General features: G+C 40.1%; 1 protein-coding gene across 2 annotated transcripts in view; it reads left to right on the top strand.

The window, feature by feature from the left end:
* LOC103924192 (mitogen-activated protein kinase kinase kinase MLT) overlaps positions 1-14337 on the top strand; it is an 89746-nt gene that overhangs the window by 35606 nt on the left and 39803 nt on the right. For both annotated transcript variants that reach the window (XM_009332684.1, XM_009332676.1), the window contains 3 exons: positions 4864-4950; positions 8532-8606; positions 14094-14200. In XM_009332684.1, coding sequence (XP_009330959.1) covers positions 4864-4950; positions 8532-8606; positions 14094-14200 — 269 coding nt within the window. The remainder of the gene's footprint in view (positions 1-4863; positions 4951-8531; positions 8607-14093; positions 14201-14337) is intronic.

Raw genomic sequence — 14337 nt, 5'->3', positions numbered from 1 at the left:
ATGTCAATCGTACCCTGGGCTGCATCAAAAGAAGCGTGGCCAGCAGGTCGAGGGAGGTGATTCTGCCCCTCTGCTCTGCTCTGGTGAGACCCCACCTGGAGTACTGCGTCCAGCTCTGGAGCCCTCAGCATAAGAGAGACATGGACCTGTTGGAGCGGGTCCAGAGGAGGGCCATGAAAATGATCAGGGGGATGGAACACCTCTTCTATGAGGAAAGGCCAAGAGAGAAGAGAAGGCTTTGGGGAGACCTTATTGCAGCCTTTCAATACTTAAAAGGGGCTTATAAAAAAGATGACGACAGACTTTTTAGCAGGGCCTGTTGTGACAGGACAAGGGGGAATGGCTTTAAACTAAAGGGGGGTAGATTTAGACTAGATAGAAGGAAGAAATTTTTTACGCTGAGGGTGGTGAGGCACTGGCCCAGGTTGCCCAGAGAGGTGGTGGATGCCCCATCCCTGGAAACATTCAAGGTCAGGTTGGACGGGGCTCTGAGCAACCTGATCTAGTTGAAGATGTCCCTGCCCACGGCAGGGGGGTTGGACTAGATGACCTTTAAAAGGTCCCTTCCAACCCAAACTATTCTATGATTCCATGAATATAACATTGAAAGTTGGAATCTCCCTATAGTAAGTGTTAGACTATCAGAGAATTAGCTAGGAGACTGGAAACAAAAAAATCTTAGAAAGGGTATTTTTGTCTCTTCAAATGATTGTCACCTACAAAAACAAAATTTGAAGAATCCTTTTTCAAAATGTAACACTTGCCAGCAGCTTTTGCGCTAGAGAGACAAATCTGCTTTTCTTCAGTTGAAGTCCTGTTAACAAAGAACAGAATCCTTTCAAATGTAAACTAGTAAGATGCTAGGAATAGATAACTCTGTTTGCAATATTTGTCGCCTTCTTCATGGTTTTCTTTAATTTCTTTCCTGCTATTTTTTTTTCTTGACTGGCTTTTCTTTCTACAAACCAGTCTGTGATTTTAAATATTCTGCTTAAGGTGCGCGAGAGCTTTTTCCATGAAGCGTCAAAGTCTTTCTGCAACCTTACAGGTCTGAGTTGCTCCTCAGCTGAAATGGATTTTCCTCTTTGAACAGTTGCATGCATGTTTACAGCTAATGTTCAGATTAGTTTGTCCTGCTCTTCATGGATGGTTAAACAGGTCCATATACTCTCTTTGAGATATGTAGTAAATAGTTTATAATACTGCCATGAAATGCTAAAGCTAAATGTTCCAGGAGATTTATTACAACACAAAGACAGGTCTTGCACTTTCCTTCAGCCATGCTGTGATTCTCTTTTCTAATCCATTTCCAAATCCATACTCTAAACAACAGATACCAAGTGTTACAAGTGATCAACCCAGAAATTGACTCGCATGTCATTGTGTGTGTTGCTCAAAAATGATTCCTTGCTTCTCTTCCAGATATGAAAGTATATGTGGAATGACAATGTTCACTCTAAAAGCTGTTTTGAAATCATGACAATATATGCACAGAATATGTTATCCTGGCAAAATTGTTTGTAGTGCACTGCAGTGTGTGTGTATCAGTATAAATGTGTTTAATCATAGAAATCTTATGCGGTGTACCTGAATTATTTCAACACTTACATGAACAAAAAAGTAAAACCATTAATTGGCTATTGGTAGCATAGAGACTGCTGTTAAATGTAGCAGCTGTTACGCTCCTAGCAATAGTTCATACATTGCTTTAGCTATGAGAACATATGTTATTTATAGAGGGAATGTTGGCCAGCTCCAGGGGTTACCCCTTACTCTTTTTGAAAAGAATTATGAGATCTTTAACTTCCACTTGGATCAACACAGGGAAGACTGATCTAATTTTTATGCCTAAGGGCAGTACCTCTAAGAGTGCAACACTTTCTGCTCATGCTGTACTTCTGCTAATTGTGGCTCCTGACCCTCATCTGTGAACACTTTCCTACCAAGAGAAAACATTTCTTTTTTTCAGCGAAGATGTTCAGACTGTTTGCTTTTTCTCAAATTACTCATTTGGATGTTCCCTATGCTATATGGCACTTTGAATCTTTGTTGGCTTTGCACTGGGGTGGGGATGTGGGGGTTTTGTGGTTTTGTTTTCTTCCCTTTTGGTTGTTGTCACGTAGTTGAGAGGATAAGAATTGAAATGCACAGGTGAGCTGACAGAAGTAAGTGTGTGAGCTTTTTCTGAAGACTATATAATTCTTATTCTCAGCTTCATGTATAGGATGAACATTAATACATTTGTCTCTCCTTTCTGTTTCTCTGTACACAAAGAAGAGCCCAACATCTTCAGAGGTCACAGCTTACAAACCACTACATCAAATGATCTTGCTTTGTTTTCCATCATTGTGTCTAGCTTGGCTGTTTCTCTGTGAGCACCTGCTGTCTGTCATCACAGAGATGTGATGTGATCAGGAAAGCAGGTGATCCTCACCATCAGAGATGGGAGGGGAAGTGAACCACGTCAGTCTCAATTAAATTACACCAGAAATGGAAGATAGATTGATTTCCTTATGAGGTGAGCTGGGGAGCCAGTTCTGAAAATGAACAGAGTGTATCTCACAATAAAGAGGCCGGGGTAAGTCAGGTTGAGGTGCTTTTTCTGCTGCTGAATGACCCTGGGGACAGGAAGAGACAAATGGGAATGCAGAAGATACCCATTTGCTGCTTTTAAAAAGACTGATAATGCAATCATTCACCTTGGCTGATGATTCAGGGTAGCTAATCCATGAGATGGGGTTGAAGCTCCTATAAAACTGAACATAGAGGCATGTCACCATTGGAAGGAAAGGCTTTATCTACACCATTGGCCTGAATATGAAATTTGCATTGTTGTTAGAACATTTTGTAAACCAGTGTAAATAAATGCAAGGATTTCCGATATCCCACTTTTGTATCTTTTACTTTCTTCTACTATTAGTAAAAAATAAGGCATTAAGAAAAATTGTTCTGTTGTGTCAGATTGCTGTTTTTCTCTTGAACTATATGCAGTCTTGAAGTGTTTTAAGCTAGCACTGTTGGTTTAGGAAAGCAGTGATCTGTACAGGCAGTGGAAATATACACTAAAGGTGTCATGATAGAGGAATTTAGTGCAAAATGTTCTGCACAAACTTATGTGCATGAATGAAATGGGACAACCCTTACAATCTACAGTCTTCTGAAAGAAAGGTAGCAGAGCAGTAGAGTTTTCCAGCTCAAGGCTCTTGGAGACATTTAACATGTATTTCTTTATGTTCTTTACTTGGAAGATGTATTTAGATACTGCTCTATCTGATGTGCAAACTTGAGTTTCTTCTCTGTGGTTTCATGGTACAGCCGTACAGATGAGGTAGTTCTGCAAGACTGCTCAACTGCATGTTTGATTTGGTCCAGGGGCTTTTGTTTTAAACTGGCTGTTTTGTACACTGCTTTTTTGTCTGAAGTACATGGGACTGCTAAGTTATTACCTTCTCTCACAGTTAAATTTCCTTGTCTACCAGTACAGAGGTGATAACTGGAACTACAAATTGAGGTGCCTCCTTTTTTTTTTTCTTTCTTCTAAAAGGAATGAATTGAGGCAAAAAGGAGAGTTGAATACCTCTATGATAGCTTTCCCCATATATTTCTTATTCTGAGGAAAACTGTCCTTTTACTTATTTTTCCAAGATACCCTTACCTTTACTAATCAGTCTTTTGAGTCAAGCAGACCTATTATTCAAATAAGTCTATTGATGGAGTACCCTGTTCACTTGATTAAATGCCCAACTCTGCTTCAATGCATTTTTTCTGCTTGAGCTGCATCTGCCAATATTCTCGCATTTTCTTCCTAATTACCTTCATAGCTGGCCAGAATCCATTCAAAAGAATGTAGCTGGAATAAGCCTGGGTACTAACCCAAATAGTGAGGATATAGAGACTTGGATATAGAGACTTGTATAAGGATCTTAATGCATTTGATCAGATACTACATAAATGATGTCTTTTTTGTTGTTATGCTGGTATATGAGCAGAAGAAAAAGTTTGTATAATTGGTAACAAGATATGTATACGAAGGTTCTGATAAAAAAAAAAGACATATACAAGTGAAGGTACAAAGTGCTTGTTAATTCGGTTGAACTCCAATATATAGTCCCAATGGCAGAAAAACAAGTTGGATTCATTGACTTGAAGCCTTTTTGGTGATGCCAAACTCTTTTCTACAGAGTAGCTTAGATTCTTGGGTACTGTGTTATCAAAATGCTAAAAGCATGCGACATTAGGAGATCTTTCTATATCTAAGGACAGTGTGTCTGTAAGATACTGAGGAGAACAGAGTAATTTTCTATATGCTGTGTATTTAGTTTAACATAATCACATACTTGGAGATAAACAATTACAGTTTTGCTTGCAAAATTATATTTAATATTTTCATAGGCATATGATAGGAGCAACATACCTTTTGGATCATATTCTGACTGGTGAGAAGCACTAGTTGCAATCATATAGAAATATTTTTAAATGCAAAATGACTACAAAGCAAAGATGTGTCTAGTTGGGGCTGAGAAGGAGAGGAGTAGTTCATTGTCTTTCCAAGTCTCAACTGCCAAATGTGAACTTTAGAGTGTACAAAGAAAGTAAAAAGCATTTTCCATGGCTCTCACAAAATTGCAGGCATTAGACCCCACACAACCCAGTTTTTCATCTTGGCTTTTCTGTAGAGGAAAAAGCAGAAACATTCAGATTAATTTAGTGAGAGGATCTTGCACACAAACACAGGTCCAAGTTCCTGCAAATGGAAACTGGTTGCCTGATAATTGGATACAGAATAGTGCTGTATCAAGGTTTAATAATGTATTTAAAATACAAAGTACAGAAATAAAAATTCTTTTCTTTTTTCTGTTCCAGGTTCTCTGGGAGATGCTAACAAGGGAGGTCCCCTTTAAAGGCTTGGAAGGATTACAAGTAGCTTGGCTTGTAGTGGAAAAAAACGAGGTAAGACTACGTTTCTACATTCAGGTACATAGATCAGAAAACAGTATTGGGGTTTTGCAAAAGACTTTTTCATCTTCTTCAAATTGAAAGTAAGTTCACGCGTATGGAAAGATTAGCAGTAGGAGCTAACACAAAGGGTCAAAGTGATGTTATTCCTCATGAATGGACCCTTTACATCTAATTGTTGCAGCTTCACGTCGTGATGCTGTAGATCAAAAATTGTACAAGTACTGTACTAGTTTCTCAGTCTCAATTGTAAAACCTAGGGGTTTGTTCTTAGTGATGAAAGAAGCCATTGCGTCCAAGGTAGGGGAACAGTTTAACTCCATCTCCTGCGTTTAGGACATCTTTTTACTGGCCGGGAGTTGATATATCTGTAAGAGACCTTCAGCTACTTCAACTTAACTCTCCCAGCAGGAGTCACTATAGTACAAGAAACTGCCGCTTAGATGAAAATTTCAAAAATAAAAGAAGAAAAAATAGTTTTAAAAAAAGAGAGAAATTACAGTTTTGCCACCTACGTTCAACACTACATTGAAGATGAGCTCCTCACTGGTATCGGCAAGGCTGTGGCATAGCTGCAAGCCTCCTCACGCAGAGTCTTTCCATTTCAAAAGCACTTCAGTGGTGTAAACACCGTTTGTACAGTGTCCCCAGCCTCGCTTTTCTTCTTATCACAAATTGAGGCTTTCAGTTAGTTGGACATGTGAGCGTATATCTGAACACATAGTCCCTTGATATCAAAGACAGTAACTACATTTAAAAAACATTTAAAGTTGTGACTGTACCACACACAGACAAGCATGGAAATCCTCCACAAAGATGAAACCTCCTCTATCTAGACACAGCGGAAGCTTGGGAAACATTACAATGGCGAGGCAGTGGCTGTACAATACAGATTCCTATTATTCTACATAAACTGTTTCTCAAAATGCTTCAGAGTTAAACAGAGGAATTAGATTTCCTCCTCCCAGTTTAATATTTTTTGTTGGTGGTTTTTTTCCCCTCTCTTTTTTTGTTCTCTTCAAGGACTGGATTAATTTCAGTGAGTGATGCTGTGATATACCGATTAGCTGGAAATGCTACACTAAGAGTGCGAAGATTATGAATGTGGTCTTCTACAGCGTTTATCAGAGCAGGAGGCACAAAGAGACACTTTATCCTAGTTTAGGAAAAGCCTCATACATCATTTTGAAGGAGGAACCATAAAGCCTTCCATCAACAGTATTTGTTTCCTATGCCTACCACGTGCAGTTTTATGTAAGGGGTACAGAGTGGCATTGGGAATGTTGTAAAGAGATGTAGTCATATGCTGCAAGATGTCAGAGGGTACAACACACATTTCTCTACAGTTTTCCAGAGCAAGGAACTGTGTAAAATACAATATGAACAAAATGTGGACATGTTTTACTCATGGCTGAAGAAACCTAAGGGGTGACATTTTCAAGCCAGCTGTTTGTCTGCCAGGTACCACTAGCCTATTGCTACCATCTTCTTTGGAAGGGTGCCACGAAGCTTAGAGGGCATTAGCACTTGCTTACATAGTTTTTATTTTTTCTGGCCATGACTTAGGGAACATGCCCAGCATAAGCCTTGTAAAAGTCAGCTTGTGCTACTTTTCTTTATAGTTTGTGTGTCCCAAAGCAAGTGTGAGGGTCAGGTTCTGCTCTCAGGTCAATCTGTTGACATCAGTGGGGTTGCATGGTTCCAGTTCACAACAGAATTGAATCGCTGTTGAGCCAGTCCTTCATTTTTTGCACTGCAAGTCTCTTGTTAAAATCAGTATGGGACTGAGGCCAAAGTGTAATTGCGTAGGGTGAAAAATCCCCCTTTGCAAAGCCTGAGCCCAACAAATGAAGTGGATTTTAATGATTCTGTATGGGTTTTTTGTGACTCTCTGCATAATTTCACAGTGTTCTTTTTATTCTGGTAGAGTTTCTATATAATTATTATTTTTTTTAATCCAGAAAAGAAAAACGTGAGAGTTCAGATTATGCTAGGCATGATCTCATAAGAAATTACTACTGAGAAACGTCATCTTTATTATAATATGACACTTTTGGAACCTGCTACCTCTATATTACATGACAGCTAACATTCTGCACAAGTGAGACATATAAATGGTGATTGCAACTGATTTTCCACCTCCTGGAACAGTGAGGGTTACAGACAAATACTGTAGCAAGATGAGCCAGTGTATTTTTAGGCTAATGACTCAACCAGAGATCAAGCACCAGTACAATTTGTTTATGCATTGTACAAATTTCTGTGTATTTCTTGCACAGAAAGCTTTGCACCTTAAGGTATTACATTATTTTAATAATTGTACTCCTGCAGTGCCCTGGCTCTGTATCTCATGTTTCCAGTTTTCATGGTGTTCAAATGCTTGTGGAGCAGAATTTAACTCTTACTTTGGCTGCTGTGGCTTGTAAGGCTTTACAGGTCACGTTGCAGTAATACAATGGTACACTTTGACACAACTTGCTCTGCTTTGCTTCTGAAATGGCAATAGTAGGACAGATCAAAAGGTCTTCCTGGCAGGTTGGTCTGAACAGGACTGTAATACCTGGTTCTCACCTGTTACAGGACAGGGAACCCTTTTTCCAGCTTGACCCCTCTTATATTTGGACTCATTTGCACTGAGGAACTGTTTTTATCTACGTATTTTTTTAATTCATTATGAAACATCTGAAGTCAATTAACTGCCTTAGCGAGAGCAGAGGGATCTCCTTATATGTGTAATGTTGTTGGGATGCACATTTAATCAACTGGAGAGGCTTTGGTATCTGTGTGTGTGTATATGAGAAAGGATTTGCTTTTAGGCTTTCCAATCTGGAGGCAGAGTCTTTAAACTAAAAGTCCTCTAAGACTGGCTGAAGGAATCTTTTCATGGTTTAAAACTCTCAGCAAAGCAAACCAAACAAGCTTCAAACTAATTCTCTGAGGTCAGTGGTCCTGGCTATAACCAGCAACTCCTTGTCTTCAGTCATCAGGAAATATTTATATGAGTTCACTGTGCTCTGTGAGTGCTTTCTGAGATCTGCATGTCCTCATTAATCCTTCTGACCACAGGCTCATGAAACATCTCTTGTGTCATGTAGAGCTTCACTTAACTCTTTTTAACTCACTTAATATAATATATATTTCAGCCATTTGTTGTATTGAAAGTATTGTACAGCTGGATCATCTGTGTGGGAGAAAGGAATTAAGGCAGACTGTATGTTATACCTATCTTGACAAGTATCTTAGAATACCACGCAGTAACCTCCACAAACTATTATGTTTTAGTGTTAAAAGCTGTTTGCCTCGTTTTTACTTCCTGGTCTCCGAGCTTTCTTACGGAACCCCATTTGTGCATTTGTTCCATTCCTTCCTTACAGGTCTATTAATTAATTGTACATCTTGCTAGTGTTAGTAATTTTGATTTTTCTTTTTAATATGTCAATCCTCAGTTTTTATATTGTGCTTAAAAGAAATAAGTGTGTTTTACTTCTTTTAATTGCATTGCTCTTATACAAAATCTATTAGTAGCAGCTTAAAGGGAAATGCTTCCAATAACTGTTACATTCTCTTTCCATTAGAGATTAACCATTCCAAGCAGTTGTCCCAGAAGCTTTGCAGAACTGATGCACCAGTGTTGGGATGCTGATTCAAAGGTAATTTAATTCGTGTTTGGTTTCTACACACACACACCCCCCCCCCGGCTTGTTTTGCTAAGTGTATTAGTGTTTCTTTGGGGGACAAGTCTGAGCTAACACCGCTGATGCATGCTAATAGACACATTTCTTCACAAAGATAGCTGGGGCTGTCTTTTTTTTAATGGGTTTACATATTTATACCTAAATGTCTCTCTGTCCCTTTTAATCAAGAGTTATTATGCTACTACTTACCTGACTACTAAAGACAATGACAGTAAATAGGGTGAGATGGCAAGAATGTAGCCATTTTGGAGCAAGTGAAAAATTGTTCTTTTCTATTTTCTTTCAATAGTTAATATTCAGTCTTTCTTGGATGTATGTGAGCATCATGTATGAAATATCTATTTCAAGGTCCAATTTTGATGCCTTCCTTGTATTGAAAACATGTAAAGAATAAGTTAATCCTTAAAATGTGGGTAGGAACAGCAGCAACGCACTTTAAATTAACATTAAACCTTTCCTAATCTTTTCCCTTAGGCCTTTGAATGATGAGCTTTGTAATGATTATACTGTAATAATATAATAATAGAAGTACTGTAACATACTGTTTAACCATGAAAACAGAGTAAAAATACAAGTTAAAGAGCCAAACCATTGTCACTATTAATCTGCCCCTACAAGAATAAACTAAAAGAGAAATTAGAGTATTTAGTCAGTAAAAACTTTTGTAGATTATGGGAGTTACCTTCTTTAAATGGACTCTGCTACCATCCTGTTGTACATAAAACTGGCTGGAAAGAGCCCGTGAGCATACTAACTTTATTACCAAGGATTAGCATCCATTTCCTTTGCCTGTGAAGGTATTTGAGAAGGGAAGGATAGTTAAGAAAGAGAAATCATGCTCTTTTTCTCAAGTCAAGGCACCAGGAAGAACTTTGTTCCTTTAAACTCAGGAGAAAGTTAGCTACTATTTCAGAGAGACCAAGATTAATCCCAAGATTAATCCCAAATAATAGCACTTCAGTGTTCTAAAGGTAGAACTTGTTATCACCAGAGGGTGGCCATAGAAGAACAATATGAGAAAGGAGATTTCCCTTCTTGGTCTCTTTTTCTTTTTAAGCAAGGAGTTTCTTTCCTGCAGAATGGATCTGGAAGGCTGAGATCCATCATCAACATGCCATTTCCACGTGAACACCCATTTAAATGCCATTCCCTTAATATCTCCTTCTTTATTCTCTCCACAGAAGGGAAGGGAGAAAAACGCTTTGAGTCTTTGAGTCTACAAAGTAGGCTGTTTAAGTTCTAGGTCAGTAATTACTGAAGAGCACTTTCCAGTGGCAACTACATATCTTTAATAACTACTCCCAAGCACCAGCATCACTACCAAATGCCACAGAATAAGAATTATTGGAGCTTCTTTTCTCTAATTGCGGCACATACTAGACCAGCTCACTCTGTGCCTTGCTCTAGCCACGTAAATAAGTGCCCAAAAGGCTGTTGCTGTTTTCAAGGAGAGGGAGGGATCTGCATGTTGTAAAAGAGGGATGCCCAGCCATCAGGCTGGCTGCACGAGCAATTCATCTGGGTTTGGGCTGGTTCCTGGGAGCATTGTTCCCAGAGGCGTCTCTGATGTGTGCAGAGTGAATCTCCTGTTAGATGGGTTTTTCTGACAGTCTGCTCTTTGCTGCTTTTTTCATGCAGCTTCTCTTCTGTTAGGCAATTATAAATGCTTTGTTCACATGACTGAAATGGAGTGATCTCTGGTCACAGTTTGGGCACGTGACTGACTTATTCAGTCACGTGTTGGGAAAGGATCGCTACTTACAGCTCTCAAAATGCCTTGATAAAAGGCTGTGTGGCCTGCATGAGCCAAAAGATGGAGCACGCTCCTCTAAAATACTGCTCTGTGTAATGTTCCTTTTTCGCCAGGATTAGCTTTAGAAAATCAGATAGTCGATGCATGAATAAGTTACTGAAGGTCAGGTCGGGGTGAGCTTGAGGATGTCAGCTGCTCAAAAGCAATTGCTAACATGCATACTTTTAGCCCACAGAAAGCATGAGATATCTTTAGATGGCTTACCCCTGAGAAAAGAGGGATGTGCATTTACTGTGGGGCTAAGGAATACACTTGGAGAGCTGCTGCAGAGCAGCTGAAGTGTCAGACACTGCTCACACCATAACTTCCTCATGGGAGTGGACACAGTTATTAACTTTGCTTTGAATTCTTAAGAATTTCTTCATATGTGGAGAAAAATGTCTGTAGTGCATTGCTCCACATGATATTTGTAATGGTAGTCTTTATGCAGTTTAAACTGTGCTAGTTGAAACAAACAGTCCCTAGTGGGTTCAAAGCATTTTACTAAAATGTTAATTACTAATTATTTTAAGTCCGTAATTATTAAAGAACAATCTCTGTGGTAACTAAGTATCTTAAATAACTAATTCCACATGTTAAAATCGCTACCAAACAAGCTGCTTTTGCTTGGGTACTACATAATTGTACAAACGAGGTTCCTTATCGCTGATGCCTTTGTTTACTGGGGATACTTGCTTTTGAAACACAGGTGAGTGGTTCTTTCTCATTTCATCTGTTCCTTCAGTTTATCCCCATTTTAACATCAAAGGTGTTTATAAATTACTGAATATTTTGATGGAAATCAGAAACCTGGGAACAGAGAAGCAGCAAGAAAGGAAAGCCATATGGATTAAATATCCTGGTTTTATGAAGACCTGTTTAGTAAGAAATACTGAGTGGAAGGAAACAGTGAAAACATTAGCCAGAATTATTTCTAGAGGGGCATATATTTTAAAGATTTTTGGATGAGACATCACAGATATAAAGGGAAACAATTTTCAAAGGCGTCTCATGCCTTGATATTTTAAGAATGTCTTATAAGGACTGACTTGAGATGCCTGACTTTCTAGAAGGTGCCAAGTAGTCATCCACTGAAAATAAGACTTTTCTTTAAAAAAGCTTCTCAGCTTGGGCTCCCAGTTTCAACAATCACTTCTTGCCAGTTTTAACCAAGGTATCAGTCTGCACTTAGAGTGCATTTATTAAATCTGAAATTATCCTTGCCTAGGGGGGAAACCAACAAAACCCACATGACAGTGTAGGCTTGTGTCTTCCTGTCAGCTTTGCCTCCAGGGAAAGCTGGTACCTGTAAATCTGGTAGCTACAAAGCTAGCAGGGTAGCTGGTGGCTGTTCACAGAAATTGCACAGCCAGAGATGTACAGGCTTTGTCAGTACTGTGTGACTGTGCATTTGTTCCAGCTCTAGCTGCACAACTCAGCAGCTCCTTTGCCTGTAGTGTAGGACCCAAAGAGTGTGTGTTGCTGCTCCTCCCAAATCAATCAGTCAGTGCTTTCACCTGCCCTTAGTAAAAGCCCTGTTCTCTGTCATTAGCTCCACTCCAGTTACTCCAGGCAGGCCTGATAGTAGTGTTGACTGTGCTCACTTAGTGTCAGCCCTGCCCTATACTTCCCAGTATACCCCTGAGAAAGAAGGAGCAAACAAAACTCATGGAAGTGTTGTGTAGAAGAATCCTAAAATAAGCCATAAAATATTGTAATTAATGCAGCATGGGGATGTTTGCCCTTCATCTCTTCCTGAAAATAGAATTAGTTTAGTATAGGCACATTACGCACCTGCCAGTCTGTTGGACAGTACATAGCAGCAGCAGTACCTTGGTGGGGAGCCACGATCTCCTGTCTGGCAGCTTCCTCGCCATTGGGGAGGCTCTTGAATCCACTCAACAGTTCACACCCACTGGGGTGGTTACAAGAGATGCAGCTGTAGCAACAAGAAGGGTGTGAGGGCTGTTGGAAGGTTCTCCTGCCCCAAAACTGCACCAGAGTTGTCTGTCCTGATTGGTGCCAGGGATGAATTTTGTGCTCTGTACCCCCGGCATGGCACACTCCCTGCACGGGGAGGTTCATGCTCTTCCCGGACATGGTCAGAGGGTCTGCTCAGCCATGGCAGGTCCAGCAGCATCATGCATGTAGGGGGATGACTGCTGCCTCCGCCAGCCCCTCTGTGAACGCAGGGGGACCCTGCTGGGTTTCAACACTGGGACTAGACCAACAAGTGCAAGCAATGTGCTGCTGAATAGGCACCTGCTGCCATGCTGCTCGGCGCGCCCGGGTTGCTGCTCCATGGACGTTGGGCTGGGGGCCAAATTGCGTAAGCACATGGTGGCTGGGACAAGTGCTGCCTGTTGCAATAAAAATCTGCACAGCTCATCCAGCTGCCCATTGCCTGAAATCATGGAGATGGACCAAAAAATGACAGACAAAGAGCCTCCAGTTACAGCCGAATAGTGCAGCATTACAGTATAAGGGAGCTTGTCTTTTTTTTTTGTTATGCATTTGACACTTTTTCATGCTGTTTGACATTTAAAATAAAGAAATTGTCTTTCTTTTATAATGTGGAAATGACTTGGATCTTCCTGGGAGAGACACCTCAGCATTGTTCCTAATTGTTTTTGTGCTCCTAAATTAAAATGCACGTTTTAATTGCAGCATCTGTAATTTTAGCAGAAATGGTATAATTACAGGCGCGATAGAGAGAGAATGTGCATCATCCCCTTATTATGTATCTACATTTTGTTTCAACCTTTTGTCTCAACCTTGTCTGGGGTCTGTCAAACAGACTAACAGAGTCAGTGCTCTTTCAAGAAACACATTTAACTGTGGCTTTTTCAGTTTTCAGTTATTACCCTACTTCATAGCTTCCTTTTGGTGGGACTAAGGGGAAAGTAGAAAATACAGAGAAGTTTTAACTGCTGTCCGTGACTAGTGAGCACAGTGGGCGCTGGATGGAGAGCCCTGAAACAGAAAGTTCAGAAAATGAGCCCAGGACAGAAGAGCACAGACACCTCTGGCATGAGCTCGGCTGTCAGGCAAGACATCCTCGTCTAGCCTCAGTCTTCACTTCTTCGCTGGCTGCTCCGGAGGTAGCTAAGTGAGAGGTTTTCTGTCCTTCTCTGCAAGAGGGGAAATGCAGCCAGAAACCCACTTTTGATGGGCAGCTAAATAGCTTGTTCACACATTTGAAGAGTTTGGATTACTACCTGTAAAAGGCCATGTGTCTAATTACCAGTTGCTAATGGGTCTGGCCTTCTCTTTTTGGCAGTATTTTCCTTCTTAGCTTGAGGAAAACTTTATTCTTTAGAATTAAGAATCTTGATGGTCATTGATGCTATTAATGTTGTTTAATGCTCTTATTGAGTACCAAAAGGTTTTACTGGTCGATATGGGAGAATAAGCTCAGGCTTGAGTCCTACTGACCTTTTCTTCAATGGGAAGAACAAAAAAGCCCCATTTACAAATTTACAGTCCCCTTGTAGGATGCTGTGTTCGGAAAGCAGCATCCCAATTTTTGTTGCTTGCAGTCTTTCAATTGAAAAACTCCTGCAAATAATTTTACACAGCAGTAGTTGTATATGAATGCAAAAGCTGTGTTTTTGTTTTGTTTTGGTTTGGTTTTTTTTCTTTGTCTTCAGAAAAGGCCATCTTTCAAGCAGATCATTTCAATCCTGGAATCTATGTCAAATGACAGCAACCTTCCAGACCAGTGTAACTCATTCCTGCATAACAAGGCGGAGTGGAGGTAAGTTTCCCTCCTCCCAAGGTGGATGTGGTTTTCCTTTGAAATGGTGTGAGTCCATATTCTTCAGAAAGACATCAGACTCCAGTGATGTGTTGGTAGAAAATATCTGGGCTTGAGGTATTTTTAGAACGTAACTT

Source organism: Pygoscelis adeliae, unplaced genomic scaffold, assembly GCF_000699105.1.
Source record: "Pygoscelis adeliae isolate BGI_AS28 unplaced genomic scaffold, ASM69910v1 Scaffold160, whole genome shotgun sequence".
Classification (NCBI taxonomy): domain Eukaryota; kingdom Metazoa; phylum Chordata; class Aves; order Sphenisciformes; family Spheniscidae; genus Pygoscelis; species Pygoscelis adeliae.
This window is presented reverse-complemented; position numbering and strand designations above follow the sequence as displayed.